Below are 26,260 nucleotides of genomic sequence, written 5' to 3'. Positions count from 1 at the left end.
GGCGGGGCATGAGGGACGCCATGCGGCTGTTAACCCCCTCACTGCCGCGTGACGTAAAGTCTCCTGCAGCTTTCCGCTGTTCTGCTCTCCCCGCCGGTTCTGTGGGGACTATAGAATAACGGCCATGAACGAAACCGGTAACTACATAGGTGACAGCCGTGGCCGCAGCAGGCATATGGTGCCCAGGACGGTGTGGGCATCCTGCTGGCACCAGTCTCCCCCACAGCACTGACACTAGCACAGCTGGGGACTCCCTGACTACAAGGCGGGCACCCTGCTTCACTGCCACCTGTTCACACTGCAGGGTTTCATTATACCGTTGGTTTTGTGATCATAAAAGCGCCACCAAAAACCGCTCCTAATGATTTGGATGGGAAAGCGCCCGCTGTTCCTCTTCAGCCCAGCAGCTCTCATAAGGGACGTGTCTGTGACTGCACAAGCCCATAAGAAGATGCCCGGCCTTTATTTTATTTATCCATTGCTAAATTAATTTAATAAAACATCAGGAAGACCCCAAAACTAAACTCTACCCCCCAATGTGCGTCCGATTCCTAGCGCCGCTCAGTGTTTTTATTGATATTTTCAGTTCTTATTCTTCTCTTTGCAGATGTGATTGAATATTTCAAGCGGCAACTGAAGGAGGATCCAAATGTGGCCACCGCTGTTGCGGCCATTAAAACTTTACTGGAGTTTCTGAAGAAAGACAAAGGTAGGTCTGGCTTTTACTGCAACCACTTCACACCTGTAATAAGTATGGCTGGAACACCGTGAGCCCGCAGTGCCGTGGAGCAAGTAGCAGATCACTGTAGATCCCTAGGGTGATCCATGTACAGGTGTGCCAGAACCGGGTGTTGTGGACATAATATGGACTGTATCATAGAAAGAGATTCCAGACCTAAGAAATTGTCCTACATGTCTATTGGATAGGTGCTGGATCGGTAAGGGTCCGACTGCTAGGGCCAATCGCCAATCATCAGTGTCATACATTTTAGGTGCATGTTTGACTGATGCTTCCTTTAACTCCTCTTAGACGTGATCTATTCAGGCGTCTGACCCGGGATACCCCCTTTGAAGTGTTCAACTATTTTGACGTCCCTTTCTTACGTACTACATTCCCCAGTGTAAAATAAATAAAGAGACTTGCACCGGCGCCCAGTATTCCAGGTCCTGCATGACATTATTAAGCCCCGCGAAGCAATAGCTGCTAATGGGCTGCAGTTGTGACATGTGACATAGCATAACAATGTCATGTGAGCCCTGGGAAACCCAACATGAACATTGCTGGAACAGTGGCAAAGCAGGAGGCGAGCATCCTTCTTTATTTTATACTGAGGAATATGATATTTAAGAAGGTGTTGTCCGAGTAGTGAACAAAACCTTTCACCAGATTTTTCATCTTGATCTGGACACAAAATTGAATCACATTACAAACTTTTTATGCTGAACTGGACCCATTAGCTGTGTCACATTACAAATCCTCCTATCATTTCTCCTAGCACCGTCTGCCCTGCTGTACTGCCCTTCCTCCCGCACTGCCTGTCCAGAGATGAGTTACACATATGTCCGTTTTGCTTAACAGACATGGGTGGGATTACTGACACAGCTTTGGCTTGTCAGTGTGGGAGGAGCGGCAGTACAGCAGAGCTGATAGAAGGGTTTGTAATGTGGCACAGCTAATGTGTCCAGTTCAGCATGAAAATTATTGTGGTCCACCACTCTGGAAGCTCCTTCTAAACTCAGCTGTGCTGCCCTTTCCCCCACATTGGCCTCATCAGAAAAGCGTGAGCTATCTGTGCTCTAATTTCACATTATTTTCTAATCATGCAGGAGGATAGATCAGAGCTGAATTATCATTCATTTGAAGCTATGAAGTATTATTTGCTATTTTCTTTTCTCAGCCTAAATATCTCCCTTGTTGTTACTAGTTAGCAGTTTCTTACCGCGAGATTTGTGTTCTAGGTGAAACTATACAAGGTCTGATTGGAAGTCTAAAAGATGCAATCGAAACTATGTCAAAAGTGGATTCCTCTGTTGCCGTCTCCTCTGGAGGGGAGCTCTTCCTGAGGTTTATTACACTCACTTCTGAGCTGGAGCATTCTGTAAGTGTTCTTTAGGGCTCATACTCCTCTGTGCATAAATCAGACCAATGCATTGCACTCTGACTAATGTTATTCACTAATCATCTGCAATTTTTTTTCTCAGCTAGAATCTAGTTCCAAACCTCACCAGCCCTGTATAACGTTATTCTGTAAAAAAAAAAAATGAGGTTAAAAAAAAAGCATTTATAATGTCCCTGTATCCTATGCTAATCTCGCACCACATATTTAGGCAGCGTCACTACACTTCTATAGCCAGGTGTACACTTCCCAGCTTCAGAGTTGCACTGCGCATGACCGGAACCCATCTTCTGAACTTCTGGTCATACGCACTGCACCTTTGAAGCCTGAGAATCGTACACTCAGCTTCTGAAGCACAGTGACACTGCCAAAATGTGCGGCGATGACGACACTCCTGCAAATTGTTATTACGCCCATAGGGGCATGATAACTTGGAAAGAGGGCTGAGTAGTCTGGGGAAACTAACGCCCCATCGACTAGTTACAGCCTTAAAGGGACTCTGTCACCTGAATTTGGAGGGAACAATTTTCAGCCATAGAGGCGGGGTTTTCGGGTGTTTGATTCACCCTTTCCTTACCCGATGGCTGCATGCTGGCTGCAATATTGGATTGAAGTTCATTCTCTGTCCTCCGTAGTACATGCCTGCACAAGGCAAGATTGCCTTTCGCAGGCGTGTACTATGGAGGACAGCGAATGAACTTCAATCCAATATTGCAGCCAGCATGCAGCCAGCGGGTAAGGAAAGGGTGAATCAAACACCCGAAAACCCCGCCCATATGGCTGAAAATTGTTCCCTCCAAATTCAGGTGACAGAGTCCCTTTAAATAGCATAGCAAACGGGGACAATATAAATGGAGGGCATGGGGACCTGACAGGTTCCTTTTAAAGTGTTTTTTCCCACAAGGTACTTTTAAATAGATCTTGGAATAATAAGTTCTACAACTGGATATGTTTAAAAAAAAAAAAGTGTTCCTGTACTGTGTAATGGCCGTGTCTGACCGTGCAGGAACATGGTCTCATCACACCACATCTCCTGGGCAGGGGAGGAAGCAACAGAGTATACAGGCATTACAGCATGGGGTCACAGAAGATTCTTTCTGTGGTGTAAAACATTTCCCTGCCTGTTTTTAACCTGTTTTACCTAAAAAAAAAAAATCAGATGTGATCCTGTGCTGTGTAATGTCTGAAGTGGCGTAATTTGAAGCTCATGGGCCCAATACAAAAGCTCCAACAGGACCCCCAATTACTACAAGTCTTTTTATATAGGCAAAATAAACTTTTTGGGGCCCCTAGGCTGCAGGGCCCAGGAGTGATTGGAACCAATGCACCTATTGTAGTTATGCCCCTGAATGTCTGTATTCTCTCCTTTGCTTCCTCCCCTGCCCAGGAGCTGTGCTATGATCAGACCATGTTCCTGTACGGTCAGACACAGCCATTACACAGTACACAGCAGGGGCAGATTTATAAGATTCTCTCAGCACAGGAGCATTATATTTCAACACATCCAATTGTGGAAATTATTATTATTCCAAGATCTATTAATTATAATGTTGATTAAAATTTACTTTGTTTGTGGGAAAACCATTTTAAGAGGCTTGGAACAGCTGCGATGGTAGTAGTGTGGCAGTGGGGTTATTGTAGGCTTTTCTAAAGAGATGGGATTTTCAGGTTGCATCTGAAAGTTTCAATCATGGGAGACAATCTGATCTGCTGAGGTAGTGAGGGGCAGAGGATGGGTGATGCTTTGGGGAAATCTGGGAGACTGTTGTGTGAGGAACATACAAGGACAGAGGGAAGAAGGAGATTGTCTGAGGAGGTATTTGGACATTAGTTCAGCGATGTATGAGGGAGACAGATTACAGGCAGCCTTGTATGTCTTTGGTAGTATTTTAAGCAGAAGTTTTGGGGTACTATAAAATGTGCTTATATATCCAACATATACAGGTAAATTGTTTAATCCCTTTAAGGAAAAATATACTCTATCAAAGGGGTTTTTCAGGATGAAAAGTCTGCAGGTGCCAAGTTGTGACAGTGTGCAATGTACACACTGTCATTATGCTCCTGTATTCACAGTGAGTGTTGGCAATTACACAACCAAACGTATGCGATATGCAATCTTGCAGTCATATGCCGCTTCTCTCAATCTAGTTGGCAAGTAACCACCAGTATGCAAATCGCATATATGTGATGAGGTGACCACTAGCACAAGGAATACAAGGGGAATCCTAACAGTGTTCATGTGCATTGTCACAATTCAGCAGTCACACAGTATGACTGTTTTTTGCTTTTTTTTAGTCCAGAATCCCCATTTAAACATCTGATTTTAGTTATTTTTTTATAAATTGCATTTAAGTAGACTGTGGTAATACACTGCAACAAAAGTCAACTATTATACCTATATTACATGCCTATGACAACGTATGTGTCAAACAAGTAATTCAAGGTTGGATGTGTTTAGTTTAAATGTACTAATGAGAAAAAACATCACTATTATTGAAGGGAAGTTGTCACGATGAAAATGAAGTCCAATCTGCAGGCATCCTGTTATAGAGCATTAGGAGCTGAGCCGACATATATAGTTCTGTGAGTATAACCTGTGTTTTCATCATTTTAAACCCTCTGCTCTTTCTGGGATTTTGGGTCCTATCAGTGACTGACAGCTTTCTTTGTACAGGTCCTTCTCAAAAAATTAGCATATAGTGTTAAATTTCATTATTTACCATAATGTAATGATTACAATTAAACTTTCATATACTATAGATTCATTATCCACCAACTGAAATTTGTCAGGTCTTTTATTGTTTTAATACTGATGATTTTGGCATACAACTCCTGATAACCCAAAAAACCTGTCTCAATAAATTAGCATATCAAGAAAAGGTTCTCTAAATGACCTATTACCCTAATCTTCTGAATCAACTAATTAACTCTAAACACATGCAAAAGATACCTGAGGCTTTTAAAAACTCCCTGCCTGGTTCATTACTCAAAACCCCCATCATGGGTAAGACTAGCGACCTGACAGATGTCAAGAAGGCCATCATTGACACCCTCAAGCAAGAGGGTAAGACCCAGAAAGAAATTTCTCAACAAATAGGCTGTTCCCAGAGTGCTGTATCAAGGCACCTCAATGGTAAGTCTGTTGGAAGGAAACAATGTGGCAGAAAACGCTGTACAACGAGAAGAGGTGACCGGAACCTGAGGAAGCAGTGGACTGAGTCTGGTGTGGAAACATCCAGAGCCACCGTGCACAGGCGTGTGCAGGAAATGGGCTACAGGTGCCGCATTCCCCAGGTAAAGCCACTTTTGAACCATAAACAGCGGCAGAAGCGCCTGACCTGGGCTACAGAGAAGCAGCACTGGACTGTTGCTAAGTGGTCCCAAGTACTTTTTTCTGATGAAAGCAAATTTTGCATGTCATTCGGAAATCAAGGTGCCAGAGTCTGGAGGAAGACTGGGGAGAAGGAAATGCCAAAATGCCTGAAGTCCAGTGTCAAGTACCCACAGTCAGTGATGGTGTGGGGTGCCATGTCAGCTGCTGGTGTTGGTCCACTGTGTTTCATCAAGGGCAGGGTCAATGCAGCTAGCTATCAGGAGATTTTGGAGCACTTCATGCTTCCATCGGCTGAAATGCTTTATGGAGATGAAGATTTCATTTTTCAGCACGACCTGGCACCTGCTCACAGTGCCAAAAGCACTGGTAAATTGTTTACTGACCATGGTATTACTGTGCTCAATTGGCCTGCCAACTCTCCTGACCTGAACCCCATAGAGAATCTGTGGGATATTGTGAAGAGAAAGTTGAGAGACGCAAGACCCAACACTCTGGATGAGCTTAAGGCCGCTATTGAAGCATCCTGGGCCTCCATAACATCTCAGCAGTGTCACAGGCTGATTGCCTCCATGCCACGCCGCATTGAAGCAGTCATTTCTGCCAAAGGATTCCCGACCAAGTATTGAGTGCATAACTGAACATTATTATTTGATGGTTTTTTTGTTTGGTATTAAAAAACACTTTTATTTGATTGGTCGGGTGAAATATGCTAATTTATTGAGACAGGTTTTTTGGGTTATCAGGAGTTGTATGCCAAAATCATCAGTATTAAAACAATAAAAGACCTGACAAATTTCAGTTGGTGGATAATGAATCTATAGTATATGAAAGTTTAATTGTAATCATTACATTATTGTAAATAATGAAATTTAACACTATATGCTAATTTTTTGAGAAGGACCTGTATAAGTGTGCTTACAGAGACAGCGGTCAGTCACTGATAGAACTGCCCACTGGATCCCAAATCCCAGACAGAGCAGAAGTTTAAATGGTTAAAAACAGATTATGCGGATATATATATAGATAGATAGATATATAGATATATAGATATATATAGATATAGATATATATATATAGATAGAGAGAGAGAGAGAGAGATATATATATATATAGATAGATATAGGTAGATATAGATATATAGATAGATAGATAGATATAGATATATAGATATAGATAGAGAGAGATAGGTAGATAAAGATAGAGATATATATATATATATATATATATATATATATATATATATATATATATATATATATATACATATATATATATACACTCACCGGCCACTTTATTAGGTACACCTGTCCAACTTCTTGTTAACACTTAATTTCTAATCAGCCAATCACATGGCGGCAACTCAGTGCATTTAGGCATGTAGACATGGTCAAGACAATCTCCTGCAGTTCAAACCGAGCATCAGTATGGGGAAGAAAGGTGATTTGAGTGCCTTTGAACGTGGCATGGTTGTTGGTGCCAGAAGGGCTGGTCTGAGTATTTCAGAAACTGCTGATCTACTGGGATTTTCACGCACAACCATCTCTAGGGTTTACAGAGAATGGTCCGAAAAAGAAAAAAAATCCAGTGAGCGGCAGTTCTGTGGGCGGAAATGCCTTGTTGATGCCAGAGGTCAGAGGAGAATGGGCAGACTGGTTCGAGCTGATAGAAAGGCAACAGTGACTCAAATCGCCACCCGTTACAACCAAGGTAGGCCTAAGAGCATCTCTGAACGCACAGTGCGTCGAACTTTGAGGCAGATGGGCTACAGCAGCAGAAGACCACACCGGGTACCACTCCTTTCAGCTAAGAACAGGAAACTGAGGCTACAATTTGTACAAGCTCATCGAAATTGGACAGTAGAAGATTGGAAAAACGTTGCTTGGTCTGATGAGTCTCGATTTCTGCTGCGACATTCGGATGGTAGGGTCAGAATTTGGCGTAAACAACATGAAAGCATGGATCCATCCTGCCTTGTATGGAGCATCTTTGGGATGTGCAGCCGACAAATCTGCGGCAACTGTGTGATGCCATCATGTCAATATGGACCAAAATCTCTGAGGAATGCTTCCAGCACCTTGTTGAATCTATGCCACGAAGAATTGAGGCAGTTCTGAAGGCAAAAGGGGGTCCAACCCGTTACTAGCATGGTGTACCTAATAAAGTGGCCGGTGAGTGTATATATCTACTCGGCTCCCCCTGCTCTATAATGGGTTTGTATTTTCATGGTAACCGGTTCCCTTTAAACTTGCAAGCATATCATCTCCAAGGATTGTACACAAGCATGTATCCTATAATACATCTTTATTTTTAATTTTTAGAACTATGCTCTATGCAAAGAAAGGATGAGTGAACGAGGCGAACTATTTCTAAAAAGGATCTCCTTATCAAGGGACAAGATTACAAAACTCTGCTGCCCGTTTATAAAGGATGGTGCTGTGAGTATGGAAAATATCTTAAGACAAACTTGTGAAAAGTAAACAGAGTATCTGGCACAGCGCACACCAGCATCGGGATGTGAGCAACGCTGATGACGGAGCGTCGACACATGGCTGGAACTGATCTTGATGATGAATGATTTGATCAATCTTATAGCACCCATCTCCACACATAATAGTCAGGAAACAATTGGATAAGTTATGGTATATTCTACTACAGTGTCACTTAGTGGAGATATTAATCCTACTGTATTACTTATTTAACCTTTTAATTTCTGTCCATTTTGCAGAAAATTTTAACCCATGCTTACTCCAGGGTGGTTATGAAGGTTTTGGAAGAAGCTGCAGCTGCTAATAAACGTTTTAGTGTCTATGTTACGGAATCCCAGCCAGACTTATCAGGGTGAGCACGTCACGGTCCTCTAAGTGGCAATATGGTCCTTAAGCTTCACAGAATTACAATGACCGGTGGCTGACATTTCTATACTAGCGATAATAGTTTCCATATGCCTAATACAAATTGCAGAGGTTTCCTGCTCCCACATTTAGTCAATTCAGAGTAGGCGAAGTGGGACTTGTGCTTTACCTTGCTGAGATTTACAGCAATACAAAATGAGAGTTGGATGCAAATTGTATTAGAAAGAATGCTGCTGCAGTTATGGAAAGATAGTATTTTATTAATATAATGGTTACAAGAGGCCTGTGTTACTTACCTTCAACCGTTTATTTCTGTCCTATAGGAGGAGTATGGCTAAAGCTCTGCAAAACATTAATGTTCCAGTCACCGTGATCCTGGATGCCGCAGTAGGGTGAGTTAGTGATGTGTTGAAAATACAAAATGAACTTCTATAGCGTTTCAAGACTTGTTGTTTCACTTTGACAGTTATATCATGGAGAAAGTAGATCTGGTGATTGTTGGAGCTGAAGGAGTAGTGGAGAGCGGAGGAATAATCAATAAGGTAAATTACAATTTGTTTAAAGAGTAACTCCTATGCTTGGAGATACAGCTGGCGTGGGGATCAGAAAAGGGATCAGGAGACTCCAAGTGTGCTACATAAACAAGCAGTTCCCTACTGGGCTGTAAAGGACATACTATACATGTGTAGGAGTATATGCTGTAATAATAGGACAACTCGTGGTCAGTTTAGTTTATGGGATCCCCATTGTCCTGGTTACATTATTGCCGCAAGAAAAACTTTAGCTCTAACACAATGGATTAGGTTCAAAACGGCCCGCAACCAGCTGAATTCTCTTCATATACACAAAAATAGGAGTTTTGGTTACCGTAAAATCTGTTTCTTGGAACCATCATTGGGGGCCACAGGAAACCATGGGTGTATGCTGCTGAAGCTACTACGAGGCTGACACTATGCACAAAAATTAGCTCCTTCCCAGCAGAATACACCCCACCGACTGGCACTAGGTTAATCAGTTAGTGAGAAAGCAGTAGGAAAAGCAACATGAAAGCATAACGTAGAAGGAAATAAACAAACCGTAAAAATAGAAAAAACCATTAGTACCGCTGTCAAGCTTGGGTGAGTGCTGTGTCCCCCAATGAAGGGTCAAAGAAACAGATTTTATGGTGAGTAACAAAAAATCCTGTTTTCTCTATCGCTTCTTTGGGGGGGACACAGGAAACCATGGGACGTATCTAGAAATGGAAAACAGCTCATCTCCATTCAGGTCTGAAAACTAAACACTGCCGCTTGTAAGATTCTCCTACCTAGGGTGGCATCAGCCGAGAGGCGTAGGTATGGACTCTGTAGAGCTTGGCGAACGTGTGAGTAGAAAACCATGTTGCCGTTTTGCAAAGCTGTAGAGCAGATGCCTCGATGGCGAACGGTCGAGGAGGCCTCCGCTGCTTGGGTAGAGTGGGCCTTAATCCCACTGGGAGGCTCTCTGTTCTGGTATGCCTCCAAGATGGTGGCCCAGTTCCAAAGAGCAATTGTAGCCTTGGCCGGCAGAAGGCCTCTTTTGAGGGCCCTCAAGGATCATGAAGAGAGAATCCATCTCCCAGAAGGAGGTGGTTCTAGAAAGGTAAACGTGAATCGCCCTGACCAGGTCCAATCTGTTCGGAGATCTCTCCAGAAGGTGAACAGGAGATGGACAGAAAGAGGGGAGGGCGATGTCCTCGTTGAGATGAAAACCACCTTTATCCTGGTGCAGAATAAGGATTTGGGAGCGACATGAAAGAGCTACCAGCTCCGAAACCTGCCTAATGGAAGTGTTGGCCACGAGAAAAACCACCTTCCGAGAGAGAAGAGGCAAAGAGACCTTCTTGAGTGGCTGAAAAGGGGGACTCCTGAGAGCCTCCAGAACCAGGTTGCGGTCCCAGGGATCTACTGGGGGCCTATAGTGAGAGGCTGCATGAGCCACTCCTTGAAGAAAGGCTCTGACCTAAGAACGTGAAGCTAAATTCTTTTGGAAATGAATAGTCAATGCAGAGACTTGGCTCTTCGGTGAACTGAGAGCTACACCTGCATAAAGCGCTGATTGAAGAAAGGAGCATTCTTGAGTAAATTGAAGATCTCTGCTTACTAGGGCCTTAAGGGCCAGTCTGGATGACCAGCACCTCTTCCGCCTTGATTTTCTTAAACAGCCTGGGAAATGGGGGAATAGATAAGGAAGAGAAAACTGACCAGGGACCTGGAGACAAACTGTTGGACCTTTCTGTTAATTCTGGAGGCCATGAGATCCACATCTGGGAGTGCTCCATCATAGACAAATCTGATAGAAGACATCTTGATGCAGAGACTATTCTCCCGCTGCGAGACCCTTGCGACTGAAAAAGTTGGCTACCTAATTATCTATGCTGGGAATGTGCACTGCCGAAATTGCCAGAAACATGTTCCCTGCCCAGAGAAGAATCTTGGAGACTTTGGCCACGGCCAAAGGACTCAAGTTCCTTCTTGGTAGTTGATATATGCCACTGCCGTGGCATTGTCAGTCTGGAGTCGCACCAGTAAGTCCCTGAGAAGGTCATGCCAGTGGAAAAGTGACAGAAGAATCCCTCTAATCTCGAGAACCTTGATTGGCAGCAAGGTTTCTTCCGGTGACCCTGGACCATGAGGGTGCGGAAGACCGCTCTGCAGCCAAGGATACTGGCATCTGTTGTAACCACTTGCCAGTGAGTAGGAAGGAAGGACCGACCCTGCTGAATGAGGGGGGAGTACAGCCACCCAGTAGGGGATGCCATGGCTTGAGACAAGATCAGGACAAGATGATCCAGGGAAAGGATAGACCAGTTACATTGGGGCAGGATGGTCTGCTTAAGTGGCTTGGTGCGGAACTGGGCAAAGGATATTGCCTCCCCTACCATCCTGCCTAGAACCGCCATGGCCGAGCAAAAGGATGGAGATCGCGGGGCCTGAAGAGAGCGAAACCCCTGTTGGAGAGCTGCTCTCTTTTATTGGGGAGAAAAAGACCCTCGCCTGAAGGGTGTTGAAAAGTATGCCCAGGAAAATAAGACACTGAGTTGGAACTAGACTAGACTTTGACCTATTAACAATCCAACCTCGCAGACAGGGTGTCGAGAGTGAAGGACAGACTTTCCTAGGCTAGGGAAAAGGATGAAGCTACGTAAGATGGCTATCTTTGTAAAGAATCTGTGTGCGGTTGCCAGGCCGAAAGGGAGAGCAACGAATTTAACGTAGTTTTGCCATACTGCAAACAAAAGGAATTTCTGATGACCCGGAAAAATGGCATCTTGGATATAAATCTAACACAGTATCACCTGTGATTCCATGGAAGCTATTACATTCTGAAATGATGTAGGCAAACTTTTTTTATTCAGCAACTTGAGATCCAGGATGGGTCGAACAGACCCTTCCTTCTTTGGAATTACAAAGAGTTTTGATTAGAAACCTGAAAAATGTTCCTGAGGTGGGACGGGAACGATGACACCTATGTGAAGGAGAGAGGCTATGGCTGCGAAAAAACCCAAGTTCAGGGAGAGGTCCCTTGGTGGATGGGATTTGAAAAAACGATCTCGGGGTTGCAAAATGAATTCTATTTTGTATCTTAAGGATACCACTTCTCTGACCCAGGCATCCTCGACAGAGGCGAGCCAAGCATCCCTGAAAAATAGGAGACGGCCACAAGTGGGAAACTCCCTGGGCAATGGTGGAGTCATGTGGAGAATAATCTACTAGGTCTGCTTCTGGAGGATCTGCCTTGTACATTGCGATGACGCCAGGATGGTGCCGGTTTGAAAGGGGGCCTTCTCCATTCCTGCTGGCTTGCGGCCTCTCCTGGCGAGAAATTTCCACAGGTGAGAAGGGACGAAAGGTCTGAAATTTTTGCTTAGGTGGGGGACGCCAAGTTTTGGCCAGAGGAAGAAGAGAGCTTTTTTCCCCGTTGGCCTCTATTATAATCTGGTCCAGCCTGGTTCCAAACAGTCGTGATCCCTGGAAGGGCAGACTGGTCAGAGATTTCTTGGGAGACAAGGCTGTTTGCCACACCTTTAGCCAGATGGTCCTGCGGATGGCCACTATATTACTGGACACTTGAGCTGCACGGCAGGCGGCGTCCAGGAAGGCGACCACTAAGTATTTTCCCACTTGTTAGATCTAGTCCGCTAAGTCAGCTAAATCATCAGACTCGGCTCCCGCAAGGATGCCGGGTTGCTTGGCCCATGCAGATATAGACTGACACCCATGTGGTGGCAAAGGCAGGGCATAGGGTGGAACCTACCGCTTCAAATGCTGGCTTGGCAAAGGACTCCATGAGTCTGTCATTGAGATCCTTGAGTTGCCCTGTCTATAAGGGAGAGGACGGTGTTGGTGGATAGTCTGGAGACCGGAGGTCCCACAGCCAGAGAAACAGTCCAATTTTGGGTGAAATCTGAAGCGGTGGGGTTTAGGATACCGAAGTAAAGTATGCAGTCAGTCCCAGTCTGGATGCTGGAAAATGGCCCACAGGGGGAAGAGAAAAAGGCGCCACTCAAGGGGCATGTGCGTGCCGGACGCGAAGAAAAAAAAAAGCACCCAGGACAATTCTTCAGATCACCTGAGCACTCTTTGTGTTAGGGGCTAGGGTCTTGCCGAAGAGACAGGTGAGGATATGCCGTACTCTGTCTCCACGTGGGAGAACAGTGTGACTGTTCACTCTTTTTCCCTCCAGAGGTAGATGAGAAGAACCTTCTGAAAAAGAAAAGAGAAAACGTTACTGAAAACCGAGGTAGATGTGGGTCTAGTGAAAGACCCGTGTCCACGTCCTACTGATGCTAAGCTTAAACTGATTAACCTAGTGCCAGTCGGTGGGGTGTATACTGCTGAGGAGCTAATTTATTTTTTTTTGCATAGTGGCAGCAGCATACACCCCTGGTTTCCTGTGTCCCCCAATGAAGCGATAGAGAAACAAGTGCATGACATTATCCTCAACTGTCTGGCCACAAAGTAACACATTACAGCACCATTGCTGTTCCTTTTTTCCCCTACAATTCCTCATGGTGATGACTCGGACAAACTGTCTCCACCTTCCTTTCTCAGACTGAGAGCTGCGTTATTAACTTTTTAAAGAACCAGTCTGAGCTGTCTCTTAATGAGCCTAATTAGACAGCTCAAGTCTTCTCTGTCTAAAAGGGTGGAGTAGGAGGACGCTGTAAGGGAAAGGCATTTCTATACTGTCAACTGCCTGTTTGCGTCAAATATTATAGATTAATGGCAAAAAATATGACCCGACAACTTCACTGCTAGTCCATGAAACAACTCAGCTCCTGCAAAAACTATTTTTGTGAATCTTTACTGAATAACACAAAATGCTCTTTAAAATTAAGTCCACTGCAGTTGAGGTACATAATAAAGAAAAACAAAAAACAATGTATCTCCTTACAAGCCGCTTGAATCGGGATATGTCCAGATACAGTCATCAGGATTCAGTCTTTAAGAAATGGATAACGGCATGTAGCTTCCAAGTGATACATTTTAGAGATTGGTATAGCTGGCCGTCATTTGGATTTCTCTCATCCATTATAGTTCAGTGCCCCTCGGGGACTTGGAAAACTCTCCAATTATGCCACGACTTGTCCTTCTTTCAACCGAGAGCCACCTACATTTGTGATTGAACTCCTTTTGTGATGGTTACTCGCATTTGAAATAGTGAGGTCACTCAACCTCTGTTCATAATGGAGTATAAATTTCTCCTACACCTCATTGGGGGACACAGGACCATGGGTGTTATGCTGCTGCCACTAGGAGGACACTAAGTTAACACATAAAGAATAGCTTCTCCCCTGCAGTATACACCCTCCTGCTGGCTCTAAGTGAACCAGTTCTTGCTTAGTGTCTGTAGGAGGCACTTGGGTCTGCTTTCAGACCCCACCGTTTTTATTTTAATTTTTTATTCAATTTTTTTCATTTTACTGAGCGAATGGGGGCGACGGATCCTTTCTAGGTTCCAATCTCCCCCGAATCATCAACAGGCAAGTACGTGGAGCGTTCCTCCCGTATCCTTTCCTGCAACGTTGGATGCCAGCCCTGAGCTCACCTTACGGGCGATGGTTCCTTCGCGTTCCGATCTCCCCCCTCCATAGCAGGCGACCAACATGGAGTAGCCCTCCATCTACCTCTCCTGGAGCCAGGTGCATAGCCGGACATATTATGTATGGCGTCCGTGCAGCCCCCACTGCATCACCACTGATTTAGCGGATGATGCAAGGCGGCAGAAGCTCTCCACCCCCTCCCTGACTATGGCGACGGTGGATTGAGCACCGGCCCACCGCATCTACCGTGAGTACACTGTGGGGGCCGAGGCGCTGGGGGGGGTCCTGGTCCCCGGGGTATGGAAGGTCCGCACCCCTAACAGGGCATAAAGCCCGGGTCCGTGGGTGGTCCGCAGTGCGGTATTTCTATGAAGGAGCGTGGCTGAGTGAGGGCAATTATAGCAGTTGCGACACCGCAAGTTTTAAAATTTAGCCCCCGGCTTTTCCCCTTCATGCAGGCCGGAGTTTGGCCACGCCCACCGGCAATTACCGCTGCCCAACTTTTCTAGCGCTTCTCGTTCTCTGAGAAGCGCTCTCACAGATCTCGGCGGCCATCTTGGGACACCCACAGCGCTGATCCAGCTCTAATCACAGCCTTCAGGACCATACATTGCGGACCTCCCCTGGGGACTCAAGACACAGGACCTGGGTAAGCTGCAAAACTATAGCTTAACCCTTCCCCTGCTAGTAAGCGCTCTCCTCAAGACTACTATGTCTCAATCAAGGCCTCACAAAAAGTCTGGGAAAACCCACACTGTATTCTTCGCTGCATGTACCTCTTGTGAGGTCTCATTACCCCGGGGTCACAATACTGCATTGTGCACAGCTTGTGAACCAGTGACTGTTCAGGAACCACCTTTTACTGATACCGAACCTAGTGAGCCTGGTCCCCGAGTGGGCTACCTCCCTTACCCGGTCTATGGCATCCTTGGCAAAAGCAGTAGAATCGTTCCGAGACCCCTTCTCTAACCAGGGCACTCTTACGGATGACGCTTCCGATCGTCAAAACCCCTCGTACTCTAGGGGTTGTACCTTGCCTAGGAGCTCTCGCTCTTCCAGGAAAAGGACTCATGCCATATCCCCAGACCATCACCGGGTTTCGGGTTCTGAGAGCTCCATTTTTCGTTCCCCTTCCATTGGGGCTAGTAGAGAACTTGTTTCAGAGGACGATTCTGACACGTCCCTAGATCAGGAATTTCATCACGATCAGGAGACTCTCGACTGAGTCAGTGAATAAGGCTTTGAAACTTGAGGAGGAACCTTTATCTAAAACGGATCATGCCGTGTCCTTTAAGAGGACTAAACGAGCTCAGAGTGTTCGCCACTCATCCCGAATTTAAGGAAATCGTCTCACAGGATTCGTCCAGATAAACGATTCACAGGGCAGAAGCCCATGGAATCAAAATATCCCTTTGCTCAGGATCTAAGAAAAGATTGGTCTCAATCTCCCCCAGTAGATTCTCCGGTATCACACCTGGCTACTAAATCTATTTTATCCTCTTCGGAGGGCGCCTCTATAAAAAACCCAACCGATCGTCAGATCGACAATATGGCGCGTTCAGCCTTTGAAGCCTCAGCAGCCGTACTCTTCCCATCTTTTGCCACTACGTGGGTGGCTAGGGCTATGACCCACTGGGCTGAGGTCTTGTCTGCAGCAGTGATGGATACCGATCTCCCTCCCGAGATAGCAGACCTCGCTACTCAAATAGCAAGAGCTGGAGATTTTGTAGTGACCGCGTCCCTGGATGCTGCTAACCGTGCTTCGCAAGCAGCAACAAACGCCATCACCATCCGGAGGTCCTTATGGCTCAGGGACTGGTGTGCGGATTCTCCTTCCAAAAAGTCATTGACTTCTCTTCCATATCAGAGCGGTCGCCTTTTTGGCGATAAGCTCGACCAATTAATTTCCGACGCCACTGGAGGGAAGAGTAAATTTCTTCCACAACAGAGACCTTTTCGGGACCAGCAGCAGGAGGCTCGGTCCCGATTTTTTTTCGCGTCAACTCAAACTGGTCCTCTACTTCCACTTCTTCCGGACCTGGCCGGGCACAACGTAGGGATAGAGGTCCTCAGACCTCTTACAAACTTTCCCCTTCTTGGAGAGGCAGGCCTAGGCAGTCAGGATCCAGGGGGTCCAGACCGGGCAGGTCTCCCACACAATGACTCCCTGCGGTATCCGGAGGACACCTTCAAAGTAGGCAGCCTCCTGCTTTCCTTCAGTGACGCGTGGCTCTCGGTCGTTCACGACGAATGGGTCCGCGACCTAGTGTCCTCAGGATACAAGATAGAATTCTCCGCTCCTCCACCAAATTGTTATTTCCTGTCTTCTCCTCCCAGGGCAAAGGCATCAGAATTCTTCCAGGCCTTAAGCTCCCTAAAGGAATACGGAGTTATTATCCCGGTCCCTCAAAGCAAAAGGTTTCAAGGTTTTTATTCAAACCTGTTCATTGTCCCAAAGAAGGATGGTACAGTACGGCCCATACTGGACCTAAAACTGCTGAACAAGTTCGTCAGGGTGCGACTGTTCCGAATGGAATCGCTTCGTTCTGTCATCGTCTCCATGGAGAAAGGCGAGTTCCTGGCGTCTATAGACATCCAGGACGCGTACCTCCACATTCCTATTTTACCTTCTCACCAAAGGTTTCTTTGCTTCGCAGTTCAGGAAGATCACTTTCAATTTGTTGCTCTGCCCTTCGGCCTTGCCACCGCTCCCAGGGTATTCACCAAGGTCATGGCGGCCGCTGTGGCCATCCTTCATATCCGAGGTGTGGTGGTGCTACCGTATCTAGAGGATATCCTCATCAAAGGCACCTGCAAGGAGGCCGTGAACATCACAATACTCTTTCGCACCTGGGTTGGAAGATAAACTTGAAAAAATCTTCCCCAGTTCCGGCTCAGCGAATTTCCTTTCTAGGAATGATACTGGACTCGGTCCAGGGGTTGGTACTTCTTCCCCCGGAAAAGATCTTAGTCTTACAACTGGAAGCTCAAAAGCTCTCCCAATCGCATACTCATTCTCTGCGTTTCAGTATGAGAGTCCTCGGCAGGATGGTAGCAGCTATGGAGGCGGTCCCATTCGCTCAACTACACCTCCGCCCCTTACAACATGCTCTCCTGGCTGTGTGGGACAGGAACCCGTTCTCTCTCGATCGTCGTTTCCTCCTTTCCCAGCGAGTCAGACAGTCTCTCAGGTGGTGGTCTTTGAAGTCCTCCCTGAATCAAGGGAAGTCTTTTCTCCCAGTACATTGGCTAGTTGTGACAACAGATGCCAGTTTTCTGGGCTGGAGAGTGGTGTTCAACCATCACACTGCTCAGGGCCGCTGGTCTCTTCAGGAAGCACCTCTACCCATCAACATCCTGGAAATACGGGCAATCAGGTTGGCTCTTCTCCAATTCCATCCCTTCCTGGCGGGTCATCCTATCAGGATTCAGTCCGACAATGCCACGGCAGTGGCATGCATCAACCGACAGGGGGGAACACGCAGCAAGGCAGCCATGACCGAGGTAGGCCACATTCTCCGTTGGGCCGAGGAAAACCGCTCAATGATTTCTGCGGTTCACATCCCGGGAGTGGAAAATTGGGAGGCAGATTTCCTCAGCCGTCAAGGTCTCGACTCCGGAGAGTGGTCTCTCCATCTGGAGATCTTCCACCAGATCTGCTGTCGTAGGGGAACCCCGGACGTGGATTTGATGGCCTCACGGCTAAATTCCAAGGTTCCCGACTTCATAGCTCGGTCCCGCAATCCAACAGCCATCGGGGCAGATGCACTCGTTCACTCGTGGCATCAGTTCCAGCTTCCACATACAGTTAGGTCCATATATATTTGGACAGAGACAACATTTTTCTAGTTTTGGTTATAGACATTACCACAATGAATTTTAAACAAAACAATTCAGATGTAGTTGAAGCTCAGACTTTCAGCTTTCATTTGAGGGTATCCACATTAAAATTGGATGAAGGGTTTAGGAATTCCAGCTCCTTAACATGTGCCACCCTGTTTTTAAAGGGACCATAAGTAATTGGACAATTGACTCCAAGGCTATTTCATGGACAGGTGTGGGCAATCCCTTCATTATGCCATTCTAAATTAAGCAGATTAAAGGCCTGGAGTTGATTTGAGGTGTGGTGCTTGCATTTGGAAGGTTTTGTTGTGAAGTAAACATGCGGTCAAAGGAGCTCTCCATGCAGGTGAAACAAGCCATCCTTAAGCTGCGAAAACAGAAAAAACCCATCCGAGAAATTGCTACAATATTAGGAGTGGCAAAATCTACAGTTTGGTACATCCTGAGAAAGAAAGAAAGCACTGGTGAACTCATCAATGCAAAAAGACCTGGGCGCCCACAGAAGACAACAGTGGTGGATGATCGCAGAATAATCTCCATGGTGAAGAGAAACCCCTTCACAACAGCCAACCAAGTGAACAACACTCTCCAGGAGGTAGGCGTATCAATATCCAAATCTACCATAAAGAGAAGACTGCATGAAAGTAAATACAGAGGGTTTACTGCACGGTGCAAGCCACTCATAAGCATCAAGAATAAAAAAAACTAGACAGGACTTTGCTAAAAAACTTCTAAAAAAGCCAGCACAGTTCTGGAAGAACATTCTTTGGACAGATGAAACCAAGATCAACCTCTACCAGAATGATGGAAAGAGAAAAGTATGGCGAAGGCGTAGTGCAGCTCAAGATCAAAAGCATACCACCTCATCTGTAAAACACGGCGGAGGCAGTGTGATTGCTTGGCCATGCATGGCTGCCAGTGGCACTGGGTCACTAGTGTTTATTGATGATGTGACACAGGACAGAAGCAGCCAAATGAATTCTGAGGTATTCAGAGCCATACTGTGTGCTCAGACCCAGCCAAATGCAGCCAAACTGATTGGTCGTCGTTTCATACTACAGATGGACAATGACCCAAAACATAAAGCCAAAGCAGCCCAGGAGTTTATTAAAGCAAAGAAGTGGAATATTCTGGAATGGCCAAGTCAGTCACCTGATCGCAACCCAATTGAGCATGCATTTCACTTGTTAAAGACTAAACTTCAGACAGAAAGGCCCACAAACAAACAGCAACTGAAAACCACCACAGTGAAGGCCTGGCAGAGCATCAAAAAGGAGGAAACACAGCGTCTGGTGATGTCCATGAGTTCAAGACTTCAGGCAGTCATTGCCAACAAAGGGTTTTCAACCAAGTACTAAAAATGAGCATTTTATGTAAAATTATTGAATCTGTCCAATAACTTTTGGTCCCTTTAAAAACAGGGTGGCACATGTTAAGGAGCTGAAACTCCTAAACCCTTCATCCAATTTTAATGTGGGTACCCTCAAATGAAAGCTAAAAGTCTGAACTTCAACTGCATCTGAATTGTTTTGTCTAAAATTCATTGTGGTAATGTCTATAACCAAAATTGGAAAAATGTTGTCTCTGTCCAAATATATATGGACCTAACTGTATATTTCCCCCGCTTCCCTTACTGCCGAGAGTCATCAAGAAGATCCGAGCGGGGGGGATACCAGTAATCCTGATTGCGCCAGATTGGCCGCACAGGGCCTGGTACGCCAAACTAGTTCAACTAGTCGCCGATGTCCCCTGGCGATTACCGAATCGCGCAGACCTGTTGTCCCAGGGCCCCATTTACCACCAGAACTTCGAGGCCCTGTGTTTGACGGCATAGCCGTTGAGTCCTGGGTGCTAACAAAGGCAGGCTTCTCTCAGAAAGTCATTTCTACCATGATCAGCGCTAGAAAGCCTACGTCTATGCGTATTTATCATCGCATTTGGAAGACCTTCTTCTCATGGTGCAAGGACCGAGGACGCTCTTCTCTTGAATATTCCATTTCTTCCATCCTCAAATTCCTTCAGTCGGGTTTGTATTTAGGTCTCGCCCTTGGTTCTCTCAAAGGGCAGATTTCAGCCTTGTCAGTCCTGTTCCAACGTAGAATTGCCAACAGATTACAGGTGAAGACGTTCATTCAGGGAGTCTCCCATGTGGTGCCGCCCTATAAGATGCCGTTGGAACCATGGGACCTTAATTTGGTCCTCGGAGTCTTGCAGGAGGCTCCTTTTGAACCTCTGCAGGACGTTTCCCTGTCTTTTCTGTCATGGAAAGGTGCCTTCCTGGTTGCGGTCACGTCCATCCGACGAGTCTCAAAGCTGGTGGCTTTGTCTTGTCAAGTTCCTTTCCTCATTTTTCATCAAGATAAGGTGGTTTTGAGAACATCCCCGTCTTTTCTACCGAAAGTTGTCTCATCTTTCCACCTCAATGAGGAAATTGTCTTGCCTTCACTTTGTCCGGCACTAGTACATCGCACCGAGAAGGCTCTTCACACACTAAACTTGGTGAGAGCTCTTAGGAGATACCTCTCGAGGATGGCGTCTTTCCGGAGGTCAGACGCCCTGTTTGTGCTCCCGGAAGGGCCAAGGAAAGGTCTAGCCGCTTTCAAGGCTACGATAGCCAAGTGGATTCGTTCAGCTATCCAGGAGTCATACCGAGTTAGAGGTCACCCCGTCCCAGCAGGTATTAAGGCTCATTCTACTCGGTTGGTGGATGCGTCTTGGGCCATCCGGCACCAGGCATCGGCAGCACACGTCTGCAGAGCTGCGACTTGGTCCAGCCTGCATACGTTTACAAAACATTACCATGTCCATTCTCTGGCCTCAGCAGATGGGTCCGTCGACAGATGAATTTTGCAGGCGGCTGTGCCGCATCTGTAACCTGTGGGTACAAGGAGCAATTACAGTTGGTTGTTCCCCACCCAGGGACTGCTTTAGGACGTCCCATGGTCATGTGTCCCCCAATAAGGCGTAGGAGAAATAGGGATTTTTGTGTACTCACCGTAAAATCCTTTTCTCCGAACCAATCATTGGGGGACACAGCACCGACCCTGTTAGCCTATTGGCTTTGGTTTTTCTGTGTTGACTTGGTTTTGACATAGTTCATTCTTGTTAAATGTTAAGCTCCTACTGCTTTGTTACCGAACTGGTTCACTTAGAGTCAGCAAGAGGGTGTATACTGCAGGGGAGGAGCTATTCTTTGTGTTAACTTAGTGTCCTCCTAGTGGCAGCAGCATAACACCCATGGTCCTGTGTCCCCCAATGATTGGCTCGGAGAAAAGGATTTTACGGTGAGTACACAAAAATCCCTATTTACGTATGTGCCCTCACAGTTTGGCTATTAGGACCTGAGAGAATACAGCACACTTGTAGCACTTCATACTTTCCCCACCGTTTTACTACCTGTATACATGGCTGTCGTCACTGGTGAGAGGGTGAGGTGGGGTGGTACCTTCATGAATACAGGGGCTCATACCTTTTTAAGGTGTTCTTTTATTTATTTATTTTCTTTTATAGTGGGACATGGGCTATGAGATCAGCAGATCTGTCCATGAATTACGCTGCTTCTAACCAAGCAGTAGTATTAAAGTCTTCTTGAACAGCAATATAGCTTTTGATGACATGAGAACCCCATTGTATAACATTTTGTAATGGATTTTATTGCAGATTGGCACAAATCAACTGGCCGTATGTGCCAAAGCTCAGAATAAACCATTCTATGTGGTGGCGGAAAGTTTCAAGTTTGTGCGTCTCTTCCCACTAAACCAGAGAGATGTACCGGACAAGTTTAAGGTGAGAGCACTATAAGAATAATATATGGTTTATAGGAGCTTAAAAGACTGTCAAGTTAGCAGAGGTAAGACTCGTGAAGAATGCAGCCATCATATGATCTGTCCAGTGTTCCTGTATCTTTCTAGGGATTTATTTTTCTGTACAAGCACATATGTTGTTATAATTCATTGAGATTGGCCACGTTACTTGAAGACATGTTTAGGACACATGATTTTGTGGCACTTACTAATACAAAGATATGACAGGTTATCCTCCTGTACTACTTAGTGCATCTTTCCTCACAGACTGCACAGCTCTCCTGTCCTCAAAGGCTGCTGGTGGAGGAACGTGTGACAAGAGGTCTATCAGGTTCCTCCATATCAAAACATTGAGGAGGCTGATGGACTTGTATGGACAGAAGTGGTCTACAGTCTGTGAGATCACATCAAGTGAGGAGCAAAGAAAAACTTTAAAGGGCCACTGTCACCCCCTCCAGCCGTTATAAACTAAAAGAGCCACCTTGTGCAGCAGTAATGCTGCAGTCTAACAAGGTGGCTCTTTTAGTTTTTGCTTTTGTTATTCCCTCAATAAAGCGTTTTATAATTTTCCCTAAATACCTGTCTTTGTACCTGGAGGCAGGTCTGAAGCCTCCTCTGTGAAGCGCCCAACTGCCGTCACTCTTCTCTTCTGGGGCGATGGTCGCCGCCCCCTGCGCGCTGTTCTTCTTAAATCCGGCGCCTGCGCTGTGCGTGCCTGCCTAGGGCAGGCGCAGTGTTCATTGGCCGTCATAGCTCAGATGCCGGGTGCCTGACTGCGCCTGTGCGGGCAGTGCGGCCACCCTGTTACTGAATCCCCGCCCCGCACTGTGTTGTGCATTATGCACAGTGCGGGCTGGGATTCCTGGGCAGATTCCTGCACAGACCGACGCTGGAAGGCGGGGGAGCTGGGGGAGCGTCTGACAAGCGCAGTGCGCATGCCCAGGAATCCCAGCCCCGCACTGTGCATAATGCATAACACAGTGCGGGGCGGGGATTCAGTAACAGGGTGGCCGCACTGCCCGCACAGGCGCAGTCAGGCACCCGGCATCTGAGCTGTGACTGACAATTAAGACTGCGCCTGCCCCAGGCAGGCACGCACAGCGCAGGCGCCGGATTTAAGAACAGCGCGCAGGGGGCGGCGACCACATCCCCAGAAGAGATGAGTGACGGCAGTTGGGCGCTTCACAGAGGAGGCTTCAGACCCGCCTCCAGGTACAAAGACAGGTATTTAGGGAAAATTATAAAACGCTTTATTGAGGGAATAACAGAAGCAAAAACTAAGAGAGCCACCTTTTTAGACTGCAGCATTACTGCTGCACAAGGTGGCTCTTTTAGTTTATAACGGCTGGAGGGGGTGACAGTGGCCCTTTAAGTTCTTTTTGCCCATTAACAGCTTAGTAATGGCACTTTGTATTATCCAGCAAAAGTAAATCTCACTGTATCAGATCTATACCTGACCAATGGATGCCAAGTTCCTCAGGTGTAGCTTAGATACAGCAGTTCTTTTCCACATGTTATGGATGTCTCGGCTCATTTTGGAATATCTTATTCGTAACCCATTACTTCACAAAAATGTAGACTGTATAGCTTGGGGCTGGATTTTTTACATCTGTAGCAATATGACTGAATGAAGAACCTGAATTCAAAGATTACGAGGTGTGTCCATATAGTGTATGCTCTGTGTCAAGACAATATCGTCTACAATGATGCTTTATCCATACATGGGGTAATTGCCTTTTATTACACAAACAAGCAATGTTCATAATGCAGTCAGGTAGTGGTAACATTGCTAATAACTGGATCAGCAATTTCCCGATAATGTCAATGCTGACCAAAAAAAGCATGCTAATCACTTATGGGTGAAGATTTGGGAATCGGTCAGTGTTTACATGTACAGGTTGTTACAGTCCTGGTTTTGTTTCTTTCAGTACAAAGCAGACACGCAGCAGCAGAAGAAGGACCTAAAGAAAGAGCACCCCTGGATTGACTACACATCACCCTCCCTAATCACACTGCTATTTACAGATCTGGGAGTCTTGACTCCATCAGCTATAAGTGATGAACTCATCAAACTATATTTATAACAGGATATTAAAGTTAACCCTACAATACAAGGCATGTTGTAAATAAGAGATTGCTGTGACAAATTCTTTCCCTAAGATATCAATTTCATTATGTAGCTCTGTAAAATAACTATGGGCAGTTATGTTTTCAGACCTTGTACAGATAGAAAAATGTCAGGTAGTGCAGACCACAACTGTCTAATCATTCATATGGCTTGAAATGGTGTCGTTACCCATTATACACTTCCCCTTTCCCTTCCAACCTCATGGTGCAATCGTCAAGCGCCGATGGTCTACAATGGTAGGCTGGAGTCAACAGAACGATGCTGTCACCCCAATCAATGTTTGAAACGATTGTTATTTTTACTATATTACAGGATGTAGGAAAACATTGCATTATATAGTACAAGCTCTATAGAGTGACAAAAGTTAAAATATGTATTAAAGGCATATTTGGGATAACTGCATCAGTAAAAGTCTAATCTATTGAATATAAATTAACCCATACATTGAACACTATAAAGAACATCGAAATACCAGAATTGCTGTTTTTGGTCACCGTAGTCCCTCAAAAATTAAACAAAAACTACATTCCCGCCATGAAAAAAAAAAAATCCCTCCCACAGATCCATCCATAGAAAAATAAAAAGTTAGGGGTCTTAGGAAATGGGAACAAACCAATTTTATTTTATTTTATTTTTTTTTACAAAATTAAACATTTCTTAAAACCATTAACATAAAAAGAAAAACAAAAACATGTTTGGCATCACCATAATCATAGTCGCCTGTAGAATCAATACAATCAGTAAAATCAAACCAAAAACAAAGAGGGGATTGTGCATGACGTCAGATAGGGCCTACTAATCAAAAGAGGTAGGAGGCGATTTGTAGGCTATGGACCACTGCCTTTGTCTGCTGGACCAGGGTCCTGGGAATTGATTCACTCATGTCTAGTTAATACTGTTCAGTATAATGAGTGAATTTCCACCCATCTCGGAGAATGAGTTTGTAGGTACAACACATGGGTAAATTAATTCACATAATTGATTTAAATACGTGACAAAGAGTAAATGGTCCCTATGCACTTGAAGATTAAGTGGTTGTTGCAAATGACAAGAAATCATGAAAGAGTTTTACTAAAAACACTTTACATGTCCATTTCAAAAATATAAAAATTCAGTTCAAAATTTACATAATCTTAAAAATGTCAATCAATTGTGTAATAAAACTGTGCACACAGTATCGAATCAATACAGCCTGCTTTATATACAATAAATAGACTGACACTTCAGTCCAGCTAACAGGTATACACTAAGGGTAAAAGGTAGCTTGGCACCAGGTTCTCAATATAAACATGTGCATATAAGCATGTGACTAGTGCATATTGCTAAAAATACCTTTTCTCCTACGTATCATTGGGGGACACAGGACGAATGGGTGTTATGCTGCTGCCACCAGGAGGACACTAAGTTAAACACACACAAAAGATTAACTCCTCCCCTGCAGTATACACCCACAGGCTGGACAACCCAGAGCCAGTTCTTACTTAGTGTCTCAGGAGGCACTTGGGTCCTCAGGACCCCACCAATTTTTGTTTTTAACGGAAGGGAGCGACAGGCAGATTTTCAGCTCTGATCTCTCCCGCACCTACAACGGGCAAGTACATGGAGCGTTCCTCCTGTATCCTTTCCCGCGACGATGGATGCCAGCCCTGGCTCACTTTCCAGTGTGGCGACGGTTCCTTAGCGTTCCGATCTCCCTCCCTCCCTCTCAGGCGACCACGGGGACTAATCATCCACCTAAGTTTCCTGGAGCCAGGGCACAGCCGGACAGAATGTTATGGCGTCCGTGCAGCCGCCCACTGCACCACCACTGAACATAGCGGATGTTGCACGGCGGCAGAAGCTCTCCACCCTCTCCCTACTAAGGTGAAGGTGGATGGAGCATCGGCCCCATCGCACAAGGTAAGTGCGGGGGCCGACCAGCTGTCAGGGGACCGCCCGTTCAGGGATCTCTCATTCTCTTTTAATGCGGCGCTGCAGCCGCGGGGCAGCTTTATAATGTGGGCATGGCGAGCAATACGGCGCTCTGTCAGGGCGGTGGCACAGTTTACCGGCCCTGCGCCGGACTCCATCATACAGCAGGGTGGCGGTGACAATGGCAGTTTTTCCGACGCGCATAGCA

General features: G+C 45.8%; 1 protein-coding gene across 1 annotated transcript; it reads left to right on the top strand.

Annotated features, from left to right (window-relative positions):
• EIF2B1 (eukaryotic translation initiation factor 2B subunit alpha) lies at positions 1-24,776 on the top strand. The gene is made up of 9 exons (XM_077293220.1): positions 1-137; positions 608-709; positions 1,960-2,099; positions 7,770-7,886; positions 8,177-8,289; positions 8,627-8,695; positions 8,770-8,845; positions 21,871-21,996; positions 23,942-24,776. Exons 1-9 carry the CDS (start codon positions 125-127, stop codon positions 24,095-24,097), a joined length of 912 nt encoding a protein of 303 aa, XP_077149335.1. The 5' UTR covers positions 1-124; the 3' UTR covers positions 24,098-24,776.
• Positions 24,777-26,260: the final 1,484 nt, after the last annotated feature.

This window comes from Ranitomeya variabilis, chromosome 1, assembly GCF_051348905.1.
Source record: "Ranitomeya variabilis isolate aRanVar5 chromosome 1, aRanVar5.hap1, whole genome shotgun sequence".
Taxonomy (NCBI): domain Eukaryota; kingdom Metazoa; phylum Chordata; class Amphibia; order Anura; family Dendrobatidae; genus Ranitomeya; species Ranitomeya variabilis.
The sequence above is the reverse complement of the archived record's forward strand: the minus strand, read 5'-3'. Positions and strand labels throughout refer to the sequence as shown.